Below are 17,604 nucleotides of genomic sequence, written 5' to 3' on the forward strand. Positions count from 1 at the left end.
TGGATGTTTCTAGGGGAATACAGTTGAAATTGGTTCGTTTTCCAGTCCTATTAACTATTCATCAGTAATCTAAGGGAAAATATGAAAAAATGCTACTCTTTGGAAAAGATGTGGAAAAACAGCCTGGTAATGAAGGATCAGCTTTTACTAAGCACAACAGGTTGCTCTGCAGTTGGGTTCACTTGAAGAGTGTGGTTTTTGTACAGAACAATGCCATGCATCTAAGATGAAATAACATACGCAGGTTGACAGGGGAGGACGGGCTTTATTTGCAAAGTGATGTCTCTGAAATAGACTTCAAGAACTTCTTTGCATAGTGGTGGAGCACTTAACTCCCTGTGTGATCTAAGGCTTTTAGCCTTATTTCTCACTCTGTATTTTTCTGACTTCAGCTCTCAGTCACTATATTTCTTTAACAGATTGTCTGGAAGTTTTTGAAAAACAAGGATCCTTGAATGTACAACTGGAAAAATACACTGTAGGTATTGAGAAGTGCTATTACAATTTAATAAAAGGGAGAGTATTACAGGAACATCAGGTCTGGTTCTGGCTTCTATACTTCACAAAGCAGGTTACAAATTAGGAAAGGTTCAGGAAAGAGCAATAGTAATTATTTCAAGGTGTTGAAAGCTTGCATAAATAGTTTGTTTTTTTCATTGATCTATGAGGCAAAGAGGCCATGTTCAGGTTACCTGTAAGTGCTTAAGAAGAGAGAAAATGTCTGATTGTAAAGGCATTATGTAGAAATCTGTGCTTTCTACATAACAGAAAGTTGTATAAGGAAACAATACGATAGCTGTATGCTGATATGAGTGTGAGGATTACTGACACAAACTCAAGGGAAATAGCATACTTTCTATCATCTAGTCTTAAAAAAAAATTGTGGATGCTTTCCTAAGATAAACACTTTTGTTCCAATTGTCAGGCTAAGGCTTACTTTAAGAATTGTTTGGTGAAATTCTTACATTAAGAAAAATGTCCAATAATATGTCTTTTGGCATTAAAACTGTGAAACAAACATATGATGCAGTCAAATCACATTAGCAGATGAAGGAGAATAAAATACTTGAAAGCTGCATATACATGAAAATAAATAGAAACTTGACAATTCTAGACACGTTTTTCTGAGAGCTCTATAATGGTGAGGTCAAGTTGAAATAAAAGATTTAAAAATCAAAGCTAAAATGAAAATTAATTAAATGATTGAGAAAAAGAAAAGAATTTTTACTCTGGAAGATGGAAGTTGGATGGAAGATCAGATTTTTGAGTACTCATAAATTATTTGCAGTCAAGTTTAGCAAAAACTCAAGACTATAATTTCACAACACACAAAATTTGGAAAATAAAATTCAGACATGTGGGGTGTTCTCTGCTGAAGAATAATAAACGTTCTACAGATTAGTTTGAGCAGTGGTTTAAAGAATACAAGACCTGTTTCTACCAGTGGCTATAACTGAAATGTTATTGTGGTTATCCAGTTTTAAGAACAGACAGTCAATGGTTGATGACGAGAAAAGACAGCATTTAATCCAGGATTGTTCTACAGGTAGAACAGACTGTTCCTTTATGTATTGGAGCATAACACTGGCTGTGGCTTTGAGTAATAGAAAAAGAAACGTATAGGTACCTTCTACCTGACAGGTAGAAGGTCTCATGTATTTACATAGGACAGGTCAGGGTTACTAGAGTATCCCAGTATTTCACAAGAAGAGCTTTCTGTTTGATTGATTTTCTTTGTTCAGGTTCTTTATTGTTTGCAATCTTCTGCCTTGAAAGGGCTTGACATTGCTCATTGTGCTATTAGCCAAAAATCTGATGGTAATGCCCTTGGAGTAGAAGTATTTTTAAAGAAAGAAAGATACAGAAGTAAATAATTGATAGTAGTTGATCTGCAAAAGCAATTCAGCAGCTAATTGGTACTTTCTATTGTACCTTCAAATATTAAGCAAATACCATCTATTATTGCCATGTCATCTATTGTACCAGTAGTAATAAATTTATGTAGTTCTTAAAAGAACTGTACTTAAACTATTTGATTTTAATTTTCAAATGGATATGCCCCTAAGTGTATCGTGATATACACTTAATCAAGCTCAGTACTGTTTTTATAAGCATGTATGTTGGTGAACTTTTCTAAGGCAAGCATGCACCAAGAATGCTTTAGTTGTGTTGTACGACATAGTCTCTTTCCCGTTTTATAAAGGTAGACATAAAAAACTCAGGCAGGAAAATAAAACTAAAAAAGCTTTGATTGTAAAGTTATGCTGTTTCAGATAGAAATGCACAATGCATTTACAATTAAAAGTTGTTCTTAAAATGAAACTTTTTTCCACCTTGCTATTTAATTTGGATTCAGTACCAAAAACTACTATAAGAGTTCTGTAGCCTCTGAATACAAGGTTTGACAGTGTTGGCTACCTGCTGTTACCCTCTCAAAGGACATCTGAGAAGAGCTTTGATTCTCCTCTCCACTTTTCCCCCCTCCCCCCCACCATATGAACAGATGAAAAACCTTTCTCTGCAGAGTGACCAAGAAGTGTTAGGAGTTGCCTGCTTTCCTGATAATCATTATTACAGTAAATTTACTCAGATTGTTGTGACTTCTCTGGGAAAATTTCAGACTTGTTTTAAAACAATTTCTGGTTTAGATTTTTCTTCCTTTCCTATTTTAACGGAAATTTTTTTCCTTAAAGAATTTTAGATTGCAAAAAGAAAGGAATGTGTACTGCAGAAGTCTGTAGCCAGCACTTGGTAAATCTTTTTGGCTCAATTTGACTTTAAACCTTCATTACTAATTTTGCAATGACTTACTTTTGTGTTATAAATGGTATTAGAAAAATGCTAGTCTTTGGTTCTCTCAGTGTAGCATTACTTAGACGTTCAGTGCACTCCTTTGTATTAGTTCTGAGCTCTCTTCTTTGATTGTAGGAAATTTTGGTTACTCTTCCTTCTTTTGTCTTCTGTTGCTTCCTTTTTAAAGACCTTATCTTAGCAAAGTCCTTTCTCCAGTCATGCAGAATCACATTTTTGTGAAATTTATAAAATGTTGAGCATATGTTTTTGAGAGATATTAGCTCTGTCCTTGTTGTGATTTTAGATTCAGTCTTTGAATTATAACTGCATTTTTCTCAGTTTGAAACTTTGTAGTTCAACTGATCCTTTTCAGTAGGGGGCTATGCACTGGATAACGTAAGAAAGCAGCCTAGCTTTACTACTTTTCTTAAATTGTATTAAGCAAAATTGTTCTTATTTGAAGCTTTCCGGTTGCCCATTATTATAGTGAGAGTGTGTAGCCTGCCTGTTTATAAAGCTTTGTAAATATTCTTAGGAAATCCTGAGGAGCCAATTTTATTAAAACAAACAAACAAACAAACCTCTAAGTCTTTGCTCTACTGTGTTGTAGTAGTGCTCAGCTCTTAACAAGCTTCTGAATTTGATACATGAATATGGCTGCTGAATATTTGTGATAAGACTTGGAAAAAATTCACTGCTATTTGCATTTTTAAATCAGTTAAGAAAAAACTACTTTCATCTCCCCCTTCCTTTATTTTCTGAGCAGAATCTTCCTTTTCTGGTTGATCAAGTGTATTTGGCTATCGGCTTAGATTTGTAAAAACCGTTAGTAGATTTATAGAAGCTTTTCCGTAAGTGTGTGTCCAGATAAAACTGGAGAGTTGCTTTGCAGAGAAAGTCCTGAAGGTCCTGGTGGACAAAAAGTATTCATGCTTTTTGTCCTTTATGTAGTTAGCAATGCTATTAGGGCTACATTGTTGCAATATTATTTGTGTTATTTTTTTAGTTTCCTATCAGCAGAACCAATCAATTCTATCACTATATATTGAAAATAATTGAAAGTATTTTGCTAGTTAATTTATGCATAATAGCTGATTTTTATTTTTAACTTTTTTCTTGGTTTTCACTTGATATTTTTCTGTATAAGGGTAAAAAGGTATAATTTCAGAACTGTGAACCATTCCCTTATCATTGGTATTTGTATAGTTATTAATTGAATTCTTTCAGTGACAAATGATATCAGACTTTAGGTTTTAATGATAGAAGAATGATTTACACTCATTACTAAGCTTTTTTTTTTCTTTTCCTTTTTTTCTTTTAAGGATGGTATCTTCCTGTTCTGAAACCTTAATCAAACGAATCATGCACAGAAATAGCCAAAATTTCAAAACAGCACTCGTTAAGGATAACAAAGAATGGTCACTTTTTCAAAACTACTGGGTAGTCTGATTTTTAGATGTGTTCAGAAAAACACATCTGAAGACCTGATATATAAACAGAAACCTGAAGAGTCTGGACTCTTCTGTATGGTTTATTTACCCTTATTGGCATCTGTACTTCTAAATTCACTCTTTATGTTGATGTAACCAGATATTGTGACACATATGCAGTGTCAGAACTTCCATTCTTGCTCACCCTCCTCCTGCAATTTGTAATAAAGTTAAATAATAGCAATTACTCCACAAAGTGTCATTATTACTAAACTCAAGTGTATGCTTTCTCTTATATTTTAACGCAGTCTCATTCCTTTCCATGGATGCAGACTCTGCTTCCCTTTAGACGGAAATAACCTAACTGCAGCTGTTTGTTGCTCAGTATTACTACTTTTGTCTCAAAACTTGGCCTTGTTAGGCCAACTGTGACCTCATGGATTATTTTCATTAAATCTTTGAATTAATTCCTGGTTTAATCTTTGCTTAATATTATATGAGACTCTGAAAGAGGAAAACATAGTAAGTTGAAAAACCTTTAAGCCTAGTTACTTTTTGGCATTTAAAATTAGCATAAAAAATTTTTGTAGAAAAAAACCCCAACCTTCATATACAATTCACAGGCAAGTGGCTTCTGCAGTCATTTTGATTTCACTAGAGATCCAGCTCACTTCAGAAACCATATTTTATTGGATTATCATACTAAATAAACAGGACTAAGTTACTTTCCTTTATGTTTTGTTGATCATAATTGATCATAATTTTTCTGTTTTTCAGCTGACCTATTCCTCAATGTAAACTTTTTTTATGCAAAAGGAACACATTTTAATAAAGAAATGACAAACTAAATATTATTAATATTGAATGAGGTGGGTAGGAAGACTCTTTTTTGTTATTTATAATTTTGTAAAGGGGGCAACTCAGATTTAAAGCATGCATTACGAAGATGGGTCCAAATCAGTGATTATAACTCTAATTTCTTCTTACTGAGCATACATTTAAAATTAAATCACAACATAGCATATGAAAAGCCATACTGGGTGAGATCAAAGTGCATTTAGTTGACTACCCTATCTTTAGCAAAAGATATGGCTTCTATATATTTAGTAATCCTCAATTAGTTTATTCTCAATGACTAGTCGTCTCACTGAGGTCATGAGCTTGGAGATTCACAATGTCACATGCCAAGGAGTAGTACGGTGTGCTACTGTGTGCAAGTGTGCAAGAACAACACTTTCCTTTTGGTTACTTTAAACTTTGCTCGTACTAGCCACAGTAGCCAGAATAACTGATCATTATCCATGGTCTCCATGCTAGTCTTCATTTTATAGGCCTCTGTCATATTCCTCTCCTATTGTTCTATTGTATGGAGTAAACATAGCTACTATGTCCTTGGGGGTAAAGCAGAGGAATTAGGTTTTTATCTGTTGATCTGCATTAGTAGTAGTTTAGGTAAGTAAGTAGTTGCCTGTCTGAATGTGCCTTTGAAAAGTACAGGACACAGGAGTCAGTAGGGATGAATCAGTAGATTGAATCGAGTAGTCATCCCAGTTACCCAAGCCATTTCAGTCTTCTCACATGAAGGGCCGTATCAGCCAGTGAAATATATCATGTTTGCTACTAATAAAATGCTGGCACTTGTGCTATTTAAAATATTTTAATTTTAAAAATTTCAGCTGTTTTGCATCCTTGTAAAAATAACATGATCCTTTAATCAATGCAACTATTAATTCTTTTTTTAAAATGCCACAAATGAATCATTTGTAAAGGTTTTGCATTGGTAATTGCAGTATCCATTGAGTGCAAGACCCTAAAACTCATCTTATTGCTGCAGAAATATTTTAGAGTTTCCAGTACACTGTATTGTCTTTCTTCAAATGCTTGATTATCATCTGCTTCATCTTTTAATGCAAGTATTTAAAATGTATACCTAAAAAATGTAAGTATATTTTTTGTTTCAATATCCTAAAATTTTTCTTGTAGATAGACAAAATTAGGGACTGTATTCATGAACTGTGGAATAGAAAGGACAGTTTCATGCCTTGTATAACTAACAAACTCAGGTCACTTTTGTAGAATGTAGCCAACAGGGGTAATAAGTTGGTGACAAAATACAAAAAGGTAATAATTCAAAAATTACCAGGCCGTTAATCTTGTCTTTAAGAGAGAACAAACTAATTTATTTCAGAGGGGGTTAAACCTGAGGTGCAATTTATAATCTTTTTGATAGCCTCATAGTGTTGAAAGATTAATAATATCATTCTGTATCATTCCTCTCTTGAAGTGGAGCTATTTTTGTGAAATAACCAAAACACAGATGACATAAGTCAACAAGAAAGCTTTATCTTACTGTTCGTTTGCAGAGAGGTCAGGACTGAAAACGTAAGGAATACTGCTTGGTGAAAGAGAATGAGTGACATTGCAAATGAAGATTGACTGCACTTTCAAAATTCAGTAGTTGTCACTAAAGATATTAAAATAATTTGAGTCCAGTTGTCATATCAGCACAAAATAAACCACGGTAAAGGAAGAAGGGAAATCCACAAAATTTCCAAGGCTGTTACTTCAGGGAGTGATGGCTTGTTCCAAGTTTTATCTGCAAGGTTCTATTGTGTCATTACGTTGTCCCTGACTTTCCTCATTATCTTTTCCAACAAATGGCTTTTTTCATTGGCTTCTAGTCCTGCAAAACACTGTGAAGAAATGTTTTTAGGTAAACATAGGACTACAGCAAAGTTGTTAGAGCTGCTCTGTTTGTTTAGTTCTTCAGATTCCTTAAAGACTCATGGGTAAGCTGGACTGGGGAAGTCTCTTCATGGCCAGTACTTGATGTTCCTCAGGTGCCTTCCCTTCTTTGGAAAGTGGGTCCTACAAGGGTTGAGGGGAATGGTGGTGATATTGTAAAAGCATCTGATCCTTTTTGTAAGCAAGAGTGAAGGAAGAATCTGCAGCAGACTTGTCAGCCCTGACTATGTCCAAATGGGGACAGCATTTGTATTGCTGCTTCCTTACCCTAGAGATTATTATGGGGAGTTTTTTCTACATGTTGTGCATTGGGCAAATGGGACTTTTCATGGTTCTGTTGGATACCTCCAGCATTTTAGGAAACAGACTTTGAATGAAACATAGGACATCTGAAAAGGCTAATGAGTAGCTCTCATGAAAACTACTAAACTTAATAGAATTCCGGTTATTGTTGGGTTTACTGTTGGGAAATACACTGTATTATCTCAGATATCTCTCACGGTAACTGCTGACAAACGTATTCAGTGGCAACTGCTATATGTTTTTGATATTTGCGGAAATTCACATAAAAGTCAACCTTTCTGCTTGGGTAGAATTAATTAATCCTTTAAAATGCTTATCTCTCTATTGCTTGAAAACATACAAAACGATGTTTGGAAGCTTACGTGTGTGTGTATATATATATATATATATGTATGTATGTATGTATGTATATATTTTTAAGGAAAATAAAATTTTGGCTGTGCTTATGTGATAATGCTCCTAAAATTCCAGTGTTTGTTTTATGTTGTTGTATATACTGTTAGACAATCTTTTACAGTTTATAGAAGCTCTTCCTAGATTCTTCATGTCAATTCAGTTTCTGAAAAGTTTTACATCATTGCATTTGTTTTTGTTTCTTTTAGAAAATGATGCGGCAGTTGAGCTTCCTATAAGATTTATTCCTCAGTATGCTGGTCGCTACTGCTGTCAGATACTTCTGAAGTCCTCCTGTGATGTTCGTGTTTATATGGTTGAATGTTTAGTGAATACAGATTGTGCTGAAGCGGAGCTTGAATTTCTATCTCCAGCTGGCCAGGCAGTGATTCAGGACATTCCAATAGTAAGTTCACTTTACTACTAGAAGCTAAACTAAGATTCAAGATTTTTAAAAACTGGACTCTTGATTAGAACTGTTAAGATTTACAATTATAAAATCCACAGAAGCGGGTTAATACTGACTTCAGAATTATTATCCAAAATCCGTATAGAAGGTAATATAAAGCTTATTGGGAAAAGTAGTTCCTGGCAGTTCTTGGACTATATTATTACTTCAGTGGGCTTATTTCTAACGGTTCATTTCTATGCTGACAATTGCTGTCCTGCTACTTAATAACATGTTAGCACAGTGAGAGTGAAAACGAATTGTTTAATCCAAGAAACAAACATATTATTTCTGAAAAAGAAGAGGTGAAGTTGAGGAACAAAATAGAAGAATTAGATTATATTGTGATATTTTTTCCAAAATGAACTTAAAATTACAATTTACAAGATATACCAAGAATAAGCTATATATCATATTTTGTATTTGAAGCTTTTGACAAATGAGAATGAAGACCAAGGCGAGAAGTTGAAGTGTAGGTTGGAAAATCATCTCCCTCAGAGAAGTACTGCTCAAAATTTAGAAAATATTTCAGATTTAAAATAAAAAAAATGAAGAAGTGATAGGGAAAGAGTGTAAGTTACAAGAGAAAGGGCTAAAACTTCTTTAAGAAATAAAAATGGTAAAATATTTCCTGAAACTTGATGTAGCAGATATATGTACTTGAAACAACCTTTTTATATTAGAAACTGAAGAATACTAGTGAGTGTTTTTTAGAGAAGTGTTATTCTGAGATTTGGTAAGTGAAGAAGTGGAGGCAGATCCCAACAGAGAGACTTAGTATCTAGGGAAGTACCATACTGTGGATGCTTAGTGAAATACTGAAAGTAGTTCACTGAGTAAGAAAAAAATAGTAATGAAAATTCATAAAGAAAATTAATCGTAATACTATCTTTTCTTATGGATATCTTGGACTATATTCATGTATTGTTTATTAAACATGGATTTATTGAATGTTCCATTAGCTGAAATGCAGCTATTATATTGGGTAACATAGAAAGCAAAGGCTTTTTCCTCTCCCTTCAGAAGAGGGCTTCTAAACAGATTTGCTTTATTCTTTGATTTTTATTCGCTGCTGAATGTTCTTATGTATATGCTTTTAAATGTCATTGGGAGTCATGTTTTTGTGCTTTTAAGTTCCTTTTGTTTTCTTAGAAAAGAAATACAAAAAAATGCCAAAAGAAGCATATACTGGGCATATGTATGTCCCTGTTAGTCCATCTCTTTCTGTTGAATGCATACACATGGTCACAAAATCTGTTCTAAAATATGTGCCCTTAATTTGCAAAGCCAAACACTGATAAACTAACACATACAAAAATGTGAAGTTGTTCATGTCCTTTTACATTTTAGTCTTAATTTTGGGATTGCACATTATTTTTTCACAAGGTTTCTTTCACATTCGGTATAAAAAATAAATGTCTTTAGAAAGGAAGTAGACGTTTTAAAATTTTACCTATATTCATTCTTGCTCTAACATTATGCCTGATTTACTGTATGTCTTCCAAATCTTGAATTGAACACAGAATTAAAAGTTTTTCCATGTTTCTGTTATTACATGTTCTGTTATTCCACATCACTGCTGTATTTGTCATTCAAATGACTGAACTTTGCAATACTCTGTGGAGACAGATGTTCATATGGAGTGAAACTGATAAATGAGTTTGTTCAGTCTGCTAAACTTGATTCTTTGAACCTAATATTTAGATCCCAAAGCACTTTACAGACAATAGCAAACCAACTCTTGCAACATCTGTATGGCAGGAGAAACATTTTGTACGTGGGACAAACAAAATGATCGAATGCTTTGCTTAAAGCCACACAGTGAGTTAGAGAACAAGAATGAGACCTGAAACCATCCTGAATACCAACTAAGGTATCATTTCTTGGTATGAGTTAAGGCTGAATACTTTACGTTTCTGTAATTTTCACAAGCATGAGATGACTATAATTGTTCCGTCATTCATTTGCAGCCTTTCCAGTAAATGACATTTAAGTCCTGTAGATATCAGCCTTATTATGTACCTTGAATTTGATCACTCTTCATGCGAAACAATTTTTAGTCCCTTAACATTAATTGTGTCTTCTTGATGTGAATTGCCTTTGAATAAGACTTTATATTAAGCAAACATCCTGTAAGAAAGAGATGATCGAATAATAAAAATTGTTTGTCAGTGCATAGGTACAAGGAATTAGAATTAAAGTTTATCAAATATTACTTTTTCATTTTCTAATATTTAGTACTTAACCTTAATAACTTTTGTTGATATATATTTTTGGACAAATTCATGCTGTATTAGAAGGATTTGTTACAGAAGAATTTCAAAGTGACTATATTTCTCAGTTGTACATTACTCCAGGTGACAAATTTGTGTGTTCAAGATTAAGGAGAAATATTTATGCTGCATGCTGGTGTAAACATCACTAATATGGATAAAGGAAGCATCTGATACCAATGGCACTAGAAATCATTGAAAACATAACAACCACCCAAATTTTGACTGTCTTCCTCTTTGCCATGCCAAGGACTAATCACAGCGATGAGTCTTTCCTCCACCCCCCTTTTAAAACAATAGTTTAACAAAGGGTAATGATCTGCCAGTTTTAAAACTAGTCAAGCTGATTTTAAAAAGGGTAATGTTTTTCCTAATGTTGTGGGGAAAAATGCATGAGAAGAAAAATAATCTTTTGAATCCTTTTTCACTCTTTCGCTTTGTCTTCAGCATGTGGATATCAGGGAATTTTTTTTTTTTTCATGTTTTCTACCACAGATGTTGCAACTGTTATTACAGAATTGGGGACCACAGTAATAGGAGTATTTTGAAAAAGTGAGGCACTATACAAATTTCAAAACTCCAAACAAGCATTTGTGCTCGACTACCAGGCAATCTATCTGTTAACAATTAAGAATTAAACATTAATCATATATTTTAATAAAACCTTAGATACATGACAGTGCAGATCTCATGCCGCGTTATTAGATCTGATGGCCAGAGCTGGTGGTGGTTCTTAGTTTCTGCGATTGAGATAGCTGGGCTTGAGAGCCTTTCAGAGAAGGAAGCCAGAATTGAAGTGGGTGTCATCTATATTCCCCAAACTCTATTCTATATCTCTGGTTTTTGTATACATTTTTCCAAGGGTCCAGACCATTCTGGTTCAAAGGATTACTTCTGCTTTTCATAGGTCACAACGGTCTTCTCTGGTTTGTCCAGACAGGTGCTACCTCTTTGAGGCCGGCTTATTCTGGCTTTTTCAGATGGGTGTTACCTTTTTGCAGACTGGATGTTGGTCATGTGTTTCCTTCAAATATTAAGAGGCTGGATACCAGTATCTTAGTTTCACTATGCAACCCTCAGGCAGATATTACAAAATATCTCACTTTCTACCCTCTATCAGGCATTCTTGTGATATGTTTGGAAGCAAGGCAAGTGTGTTTCATAAATAGGCTTTCACATCACTCAGGACAGCCATTCTATGAAAAAGATTATTCTCTAGAAAGACCATTTTTGAGAACACTGAACTGTAAATACTCCTTTGGGAGACTGAATCCTTAATTAGTAAGCATAACTGATCAGGTAGCACAGTCAGTGGCCAAGTGCAGCAATACATATGAGTATACCAACCACATCAGCACTTCAGAGAGGTACGCTAGGTTTTTTGGTAGATTGGGAAAAAGAAGAGAATTTTGGCAAGCATTGAAGAGCTCCATGCAGATGCTTGTAAATGTTTATAGTGATATTTGTAAAATTCCATCTTGATCACTGGCTGTGTCATGCACATATTCTTCTAGAGAGTCTTCTTCCTGCCAGTATTGATAGTGACAGTATTGCTACTAGTAGCTCTGGCTGGCAGGAATAGTGGATTTAGGATTAGTTTAATATATTTTTAAAGTACACCATGTTATTTTCCCAGAAGCTGCTCTGAGCCAGTACTTTAAGCTGAATTCTGTGCTCTGATTTGATGGTAGCTGCAAGTGAAAACTGAAACGAATGTTAAGAGCTTTAAATGTAGAATGTAATTTACATGTTTACCTTGATTTCAGAGTAATATGTCCAGTCAGGACTGGAAACTTGAAGCAGTTCTGGAAGGACAGAGTTTTTATGGTCCCCCTCTAATATATGTGGGCCCAGGTGAAACAACTCGATATCCTCTCATGTTCAAGCCTATTGCTGAGTGCATAACAAAGGTAAGAGAGAAATTAATTTCAACATTTAAAAGGAATGCTTCCATTGATAAAACTTGTATCTGCTTTCCAACTATGGAAGTGCTTAAGAAGTTACTACCATTAAGGATGTGATTAAGAGTTTTTCTGATTTAGTCAGAAATGGAAAGGTTTCCTAGTAACTGAAGTAAAAACCCAAAGAAACTACCTTTTCCAAAGCTAAGTTTTAATTTAAATACATATATTGAATTGTGTTTCATTGCCTAAATCATGAAGTAGTAGCACTGAGTATTTCTCATTGCATACATACATCACAAGTGAATTTTGGTGATGAGTATTTGGTAATGGGTATTTGATTATTACATAGAATAATTTCTGTTACAAGCTAAGGCACAAGCTACTTTTGCCACCAGAGTAATTGCTATTCTGAATGCTGAAATGAAGAGCAGAGCAAAGGCTATGACACCTTTAAAAGAAGCAGTGTACATATTTTTGCCTGTATACTAGTAGAGTAATTTTACCTGCAGGATGCTATTCAAGCATGCGAATTGCAAAGACTAAAAATAATTGCTCTGTGAAACATTAATAATCCATCTACATGCATTACCAACCATATATAATGTAGTTTAGAAATCCAGTGTTATAAAAGTATTAAAAGCTCAAAGCCTTGAATCCTTTAATGACTAATAATCATGAACACTTTAGTTGACATACAGATGAAATGATTGAGCAATATTATTTTTTTATACAAGGTTGTATGAGAACATATTTGCTTGGACATTGTATTTATTTTTCAGATAGAAGCCAAGAAGCTTAGAAGTATGAAGGCTTTCTGTCAATAACTTTATAACTTAGAAGAAAAAAAGGCATTTCTTTCTGCAGTTTTCTTCAGTTTAAGAGAAAAGCTTACATATGAACTAGGAAAGTCAGTAGGAACACTTTCCTGACAGCTTACTTTTTTTGTTGAATTTTACTTCTTTAATAGACTAAAGTAGTTCCTTTGGCAGCCAGACAAGACTTCTGCAGCGCTGAAATGTTTTTTCTTCTTTCTTTGACACAGGGAAAGCTTATTCTACGAAATTATACAGATGGCACTGAAAACACCTTTAGCCTTAAGGGAATAGGGAAGAAACCTCTGGCACTGGATCATGTTGTGATAGACTGCCAAGTGAGACAGGTCACTCAAACAGTATTAAGGGTGCCCAATTATACCAAGAACAAGTTAACATACAAGGTAAATTTGTGCAATATTGTAACAACTATTTTTCTGTCCAGGGGCCTACAAACTGTTTATTACAATAGCAGATATTATTGTCGTTGCTGATATATTATTGAAATCCATGTATCCATGAGAAATTATATCTAACTAGTAGTTTATTGTGTTTAGATATGCTTATAGTAAGGAAGTCTGTCTGCATTTTACAGTATATTCTATGGAAAAAAAAAAAGTGTTTTTTTGGCCTGGTTCCTAAGGGGACAAGTCTTCTACAATTACACTATCTGTTAATTTGCAAGTCTTTCTTCCCTCCTTCCCCCACAAGATTTGAAACCAGTAGCCATTTTCATCAGTTTTGAAATCAGAAAAAAATGGCTTGAAAGTACAATATTCCTGATAACTTCTTAAAACATTGGCTTATTACAGGAAAGGGACAAAAATTATTATCCCACTAAGGGAAAGGCTGCAGCATGAGCTTGCTACGTACCTGTTCCTTATGGCTTGCTGGCCTGGACAGGTGGCACTGGCGTTTCTTGGAACACGTTGTAACAGTTCGTGTCTTTTGCCCAGCTGCTGTTTGAGGGATGTTGGAGGAACCTGGGAGTACTCTGTGTGTTTGCTAATGGGAATGAAAATTTAAAGGAAATAATTTAAAGGTTTTTGAAGGGCAATGAGTCACTGAGGAGAAGCAGGAGGTGCTGGGGTATTTGTGGCTTGGGTAGAGCTTCTTAGGAAAAGCTCTTTTTCCTATTTAAAAACACTTTGTATCACTCTAACTCTCCTGCACAATTTTCCAACCATTTTTCTTGTCAGCGTGTTTAATTAAATTAATTTAAGCTCAAATAACTTATTTCAGTAGTTTCCTCACCTTCCTTAGGCATGTGTAGGACCCCATGTCACATGCCAGCACAGAGGGAAAATGAACATTGGAGTAAAAAGGATGATGCTGTTTTTCTTCTCAGCTGCAGAGAAGGTTCTCTGGCAAGAACACCTTGGACCTTAGTCAGCAAAAGCCATCTTGGGAACTCTGTGACATTTAAACCTACAGTAGATAGATGCTAGTTACTGTACCTACATAGCATTTTCTAGGAGTACTCAATCTATAAAAAATAAAGCAGGAGAATCTGCTCTAAAAATTATCAACATACATACTTTTTTGAACTGAGGTTTTATTTTTATTTTTTTTAGTTATTCTAGTAGGTGGGACGGAAAGGGGGAGTATATAGATTCTAGTAGGTAAAATATGACTAGTTAACTAGTGTGGAGTTGTGAAATGAGTGTCTTCTGTTCTCTGCCTTCTTGTCAGTAGCACCAAATGCTGCTTTTTACAAAATGTCAGGCATCAGTAGAGAAAGGGCCTCACCTTATTTTATACATGTAGCTATTACATATAGAGAGATCATGTGAATACCAGCAGCACTCTTCTATTCATCTGATAGTAATTTATGTCAGTGCAAAATCCTTTCTTACGCTCGTGGTAGTCTTCAATTTTTCACTATTAGAGGAGTATTTCCATTTAATAAATTTCATATAACATAGGATGGCCTTGCTTTAAACTCTTATTTGACTCACTGTTAAAGCCCCCAAAACAAAGTAAGGAATTGATCTTTTTGTGCAACACCAACTTTGACGTTTTTCTTTTCAACAACTTGAGCTTTTTAGATGTGAATGCATTTACATTTCTAATGCATTTGTACTTTTATCTCTGAAAGAAGTGAATGTTTTTGAAAGTTGGAACAGAACAATTTCCTCTGGTTTCCCATTTTTGTGTGAACTCAGTATTTTTGTGCCATTGAAATTGAAAGGCAATCAAATCTCAGGCTTCAGAATGAATACATTAAAATTATTCACTATATGTCTTTTTCAGAAATATTACATTGAATTGATTTATGGCAGTTGTAACTGTTTCAAGGTGAGCTGAGTATTAAACTACTCAGACCTCCTTGAGTGTTTCTGTGTTCTCTGACTACCACACACACACATACACTCTCTGTCTCTCTCTCTCTCTGTCTCTCTCACTCACCCACACACATCCTCTCTCTCCTTCCTCCCCTCCTTCCCTACCCCCTGCCCAGTGACTTGATGGTCCAACCATTTCTAATCCAAAAATCAGTGAAGGGTGCCACCTGTTGCACACAAATTTTAACTTTTGAGATCTAGCTGTGTTTGGCATATGTGTACTCCTTTTGCTTTGGAGACTTTTGAGAGATGAGTTGTAAGGCCACTACAATGAGTTATATGCATGTAGTACGTTAATCAATGTAAATAATATATTTTCTCCATATTAGGATTTTACCCAGAAGTTACTGCAGAACAGTTGTTGAAGCAGGATTGGTTCGAATTACTGGAAAAGGCACAATTAGGAAAAACTAGTAGGTGCCTGGAAACTGTCTCACCAACAGAACAGGCATTTGAAGAGAAATAATGATAAGCAATCCCACTTTAGGATTTATTACCTAGGCTTTTAGCCTGTCTAAACTGATGCACTGAAGATTGGAAGAGAATTCTTTCAAATCATTTCATCAAGAGCCTGTGAACAAAGTGTAGTCATTTAAAAAACACGATTATTTTATAATTTATTTTTGAAAAAGGTAGATTAATAAAAAGAAAAAGTGAAAGATGGCTAAGTGGAGACATTAGTAATAAAGGAAAAAAGACCAGAGACAGAACTAACATGATGAATCCCTTGAAGTGCTCCCCAGCAGATGCCACATAATATTTTGTGCTGTTGTAGTGAATGAAGATGATTTACTTGCTTTTAATTTCAAGAGGATTAGTCTTCTCTAATCAGTAAATTGAGATTTAATCAGTAAAACCAGGATATGTTCACCATTATCTGTTGTTATTAGGTAAGAGAGGAAGGCCTCCTTTAAGAAAGAACTGTGACCAACAACCTTGTTAGAAATGCAGAGCAAAGATTATTTATTTGCCCGGAAGTACATATGGCAATGTACAATGACAATAGGAAACAGAAGCAATACTAGTTTTGTTGTTGTTCATTCCATGCTGCCTGATTGCTGTAATTTCTGGAATCGTAACTTCTGTTGAGAAGCAGAAGGCTCCCTTCTGATTTTGTCTTTGTCAGTGTTTCCCTTGGGGACAGTTGCTGACAGCTAAATAACTCTCCATTTTAATCCAGCATCTTTGAAATTTTACCCTGTTGTCCTTTTGCTTAATTAATGATTGGGAAGAGGAAATTTTGTCAGCCTTGGTGGAAACAGAACAAAGCTAATCCAAAAATAACAGCTTTTTCAAGTGATTTTGGAAGGATCTTTTGCAATTCTGTTGGACAGTGAATATCTTCATTATTGAACTGGTTGGTTGATTTCCCCCTCACATTCCCCTTTAGGGAATGTATCTACTAGACAAGGTGACTTCTCATAGATAAACTGAGACATGCATGATATTTTTTAAAAACATAGATAGTTCATTCCCTGCAGTAATAAAGCTCGAATGAAATACAATAATTTTCAGGTGCGTCCATAAAAAATTCACTGCACAGTGAATACTTAGCAATCGGTAATTTAGGTGAATTAGGTAATTTTGCCTTTGAGGGGTAAATATAGCATCAGGATTTTCATAACTGAATATTTTAAACTATTAATTTAATAAAAAGTCATTTCACTAAAAATTTCATTACACCGTGTAGATGCTACTGTGTTTCTGAATAATCACTGTATACATCTGTTGTCTTCAACCAAAACATAGATAGTACTGCAAAGGCAGCTATTAAAATGGGAGTTAAGTGTGGGAGGAGGAAGAGGGAAATAATTCTTTCTGTTCCTCCATTATGAAAGCCCTCTTTCATCTGAATAATGCTTTCCCTATTGCTGACATATAGAGAATGCCCGTATCTGGAGCAGGAGTAATTTTCTATGTGTAGTTTGATTGTCTGTGCAGCTATTAATATGTAGTATTAGTAGAAGTAGTGACTAAGAGAGTCAGGGAGGGAATAAATGCCAGTAGCATTCAGTGGAGGTCACGTGCTTGACTCCCTTGGTTTACCTATCAAAATGCCAAGGAAAACATTTTCCGTACTCACAAAGTTTTCCATGATTAAAAAAATTTCTACAAATTCCTTTAAAAGTGTCGATGTTTTTGTGAACTATTTTCTACT

At 34.7% G+C, this 17,604-nt stretch overlaps 1 protein-coding gene across 4 annotated transcripts in view; it reads left to right on the forward strand.

The window, feature by feature from the left end:
- CFAP47 (cilia and flagella associated protein 47) overlaps positions 1-17,604 on the forward strand; it is a 360,791-nt gene that overhangs the window by 171,784 nt on the left and 171,403 nt on the right. For all 4 annotated transcript variants that reach the window (XM_068916942.1, XM_068916957.1, XM_068916948.1 and 1 more), the window contains 3 exons: positions 7,874-8,070; positions 12,152-12,295; positions 13,332-13,505. In XM_068916942.1, the coding sequence (XP_068773043.1) occupies positions 7,874-8,070; positions 12,152-12,295; positions 13,332-13,505 (515 nt within the window). The remainder of the gene's footprint in view (positions 1-7,873; positions 8,071-12,151; positions 12,296-13,331; positions 13,506-17,604) is intronic.

This window comes from Struthio camelus, chromosome 1 (assembly GCF_040807025.1).
Source record: "Struthio camelus isolate bStrCam1 chromosome 1, bStrCam1.hap1, whole genome shotgun sequence".
NCBI classification, from domain to species: Eukaryota; Metazoa; Chordata; class Aves; order Struthioniformes; family Struthionidae; genus Struthio; species Struthio camelus.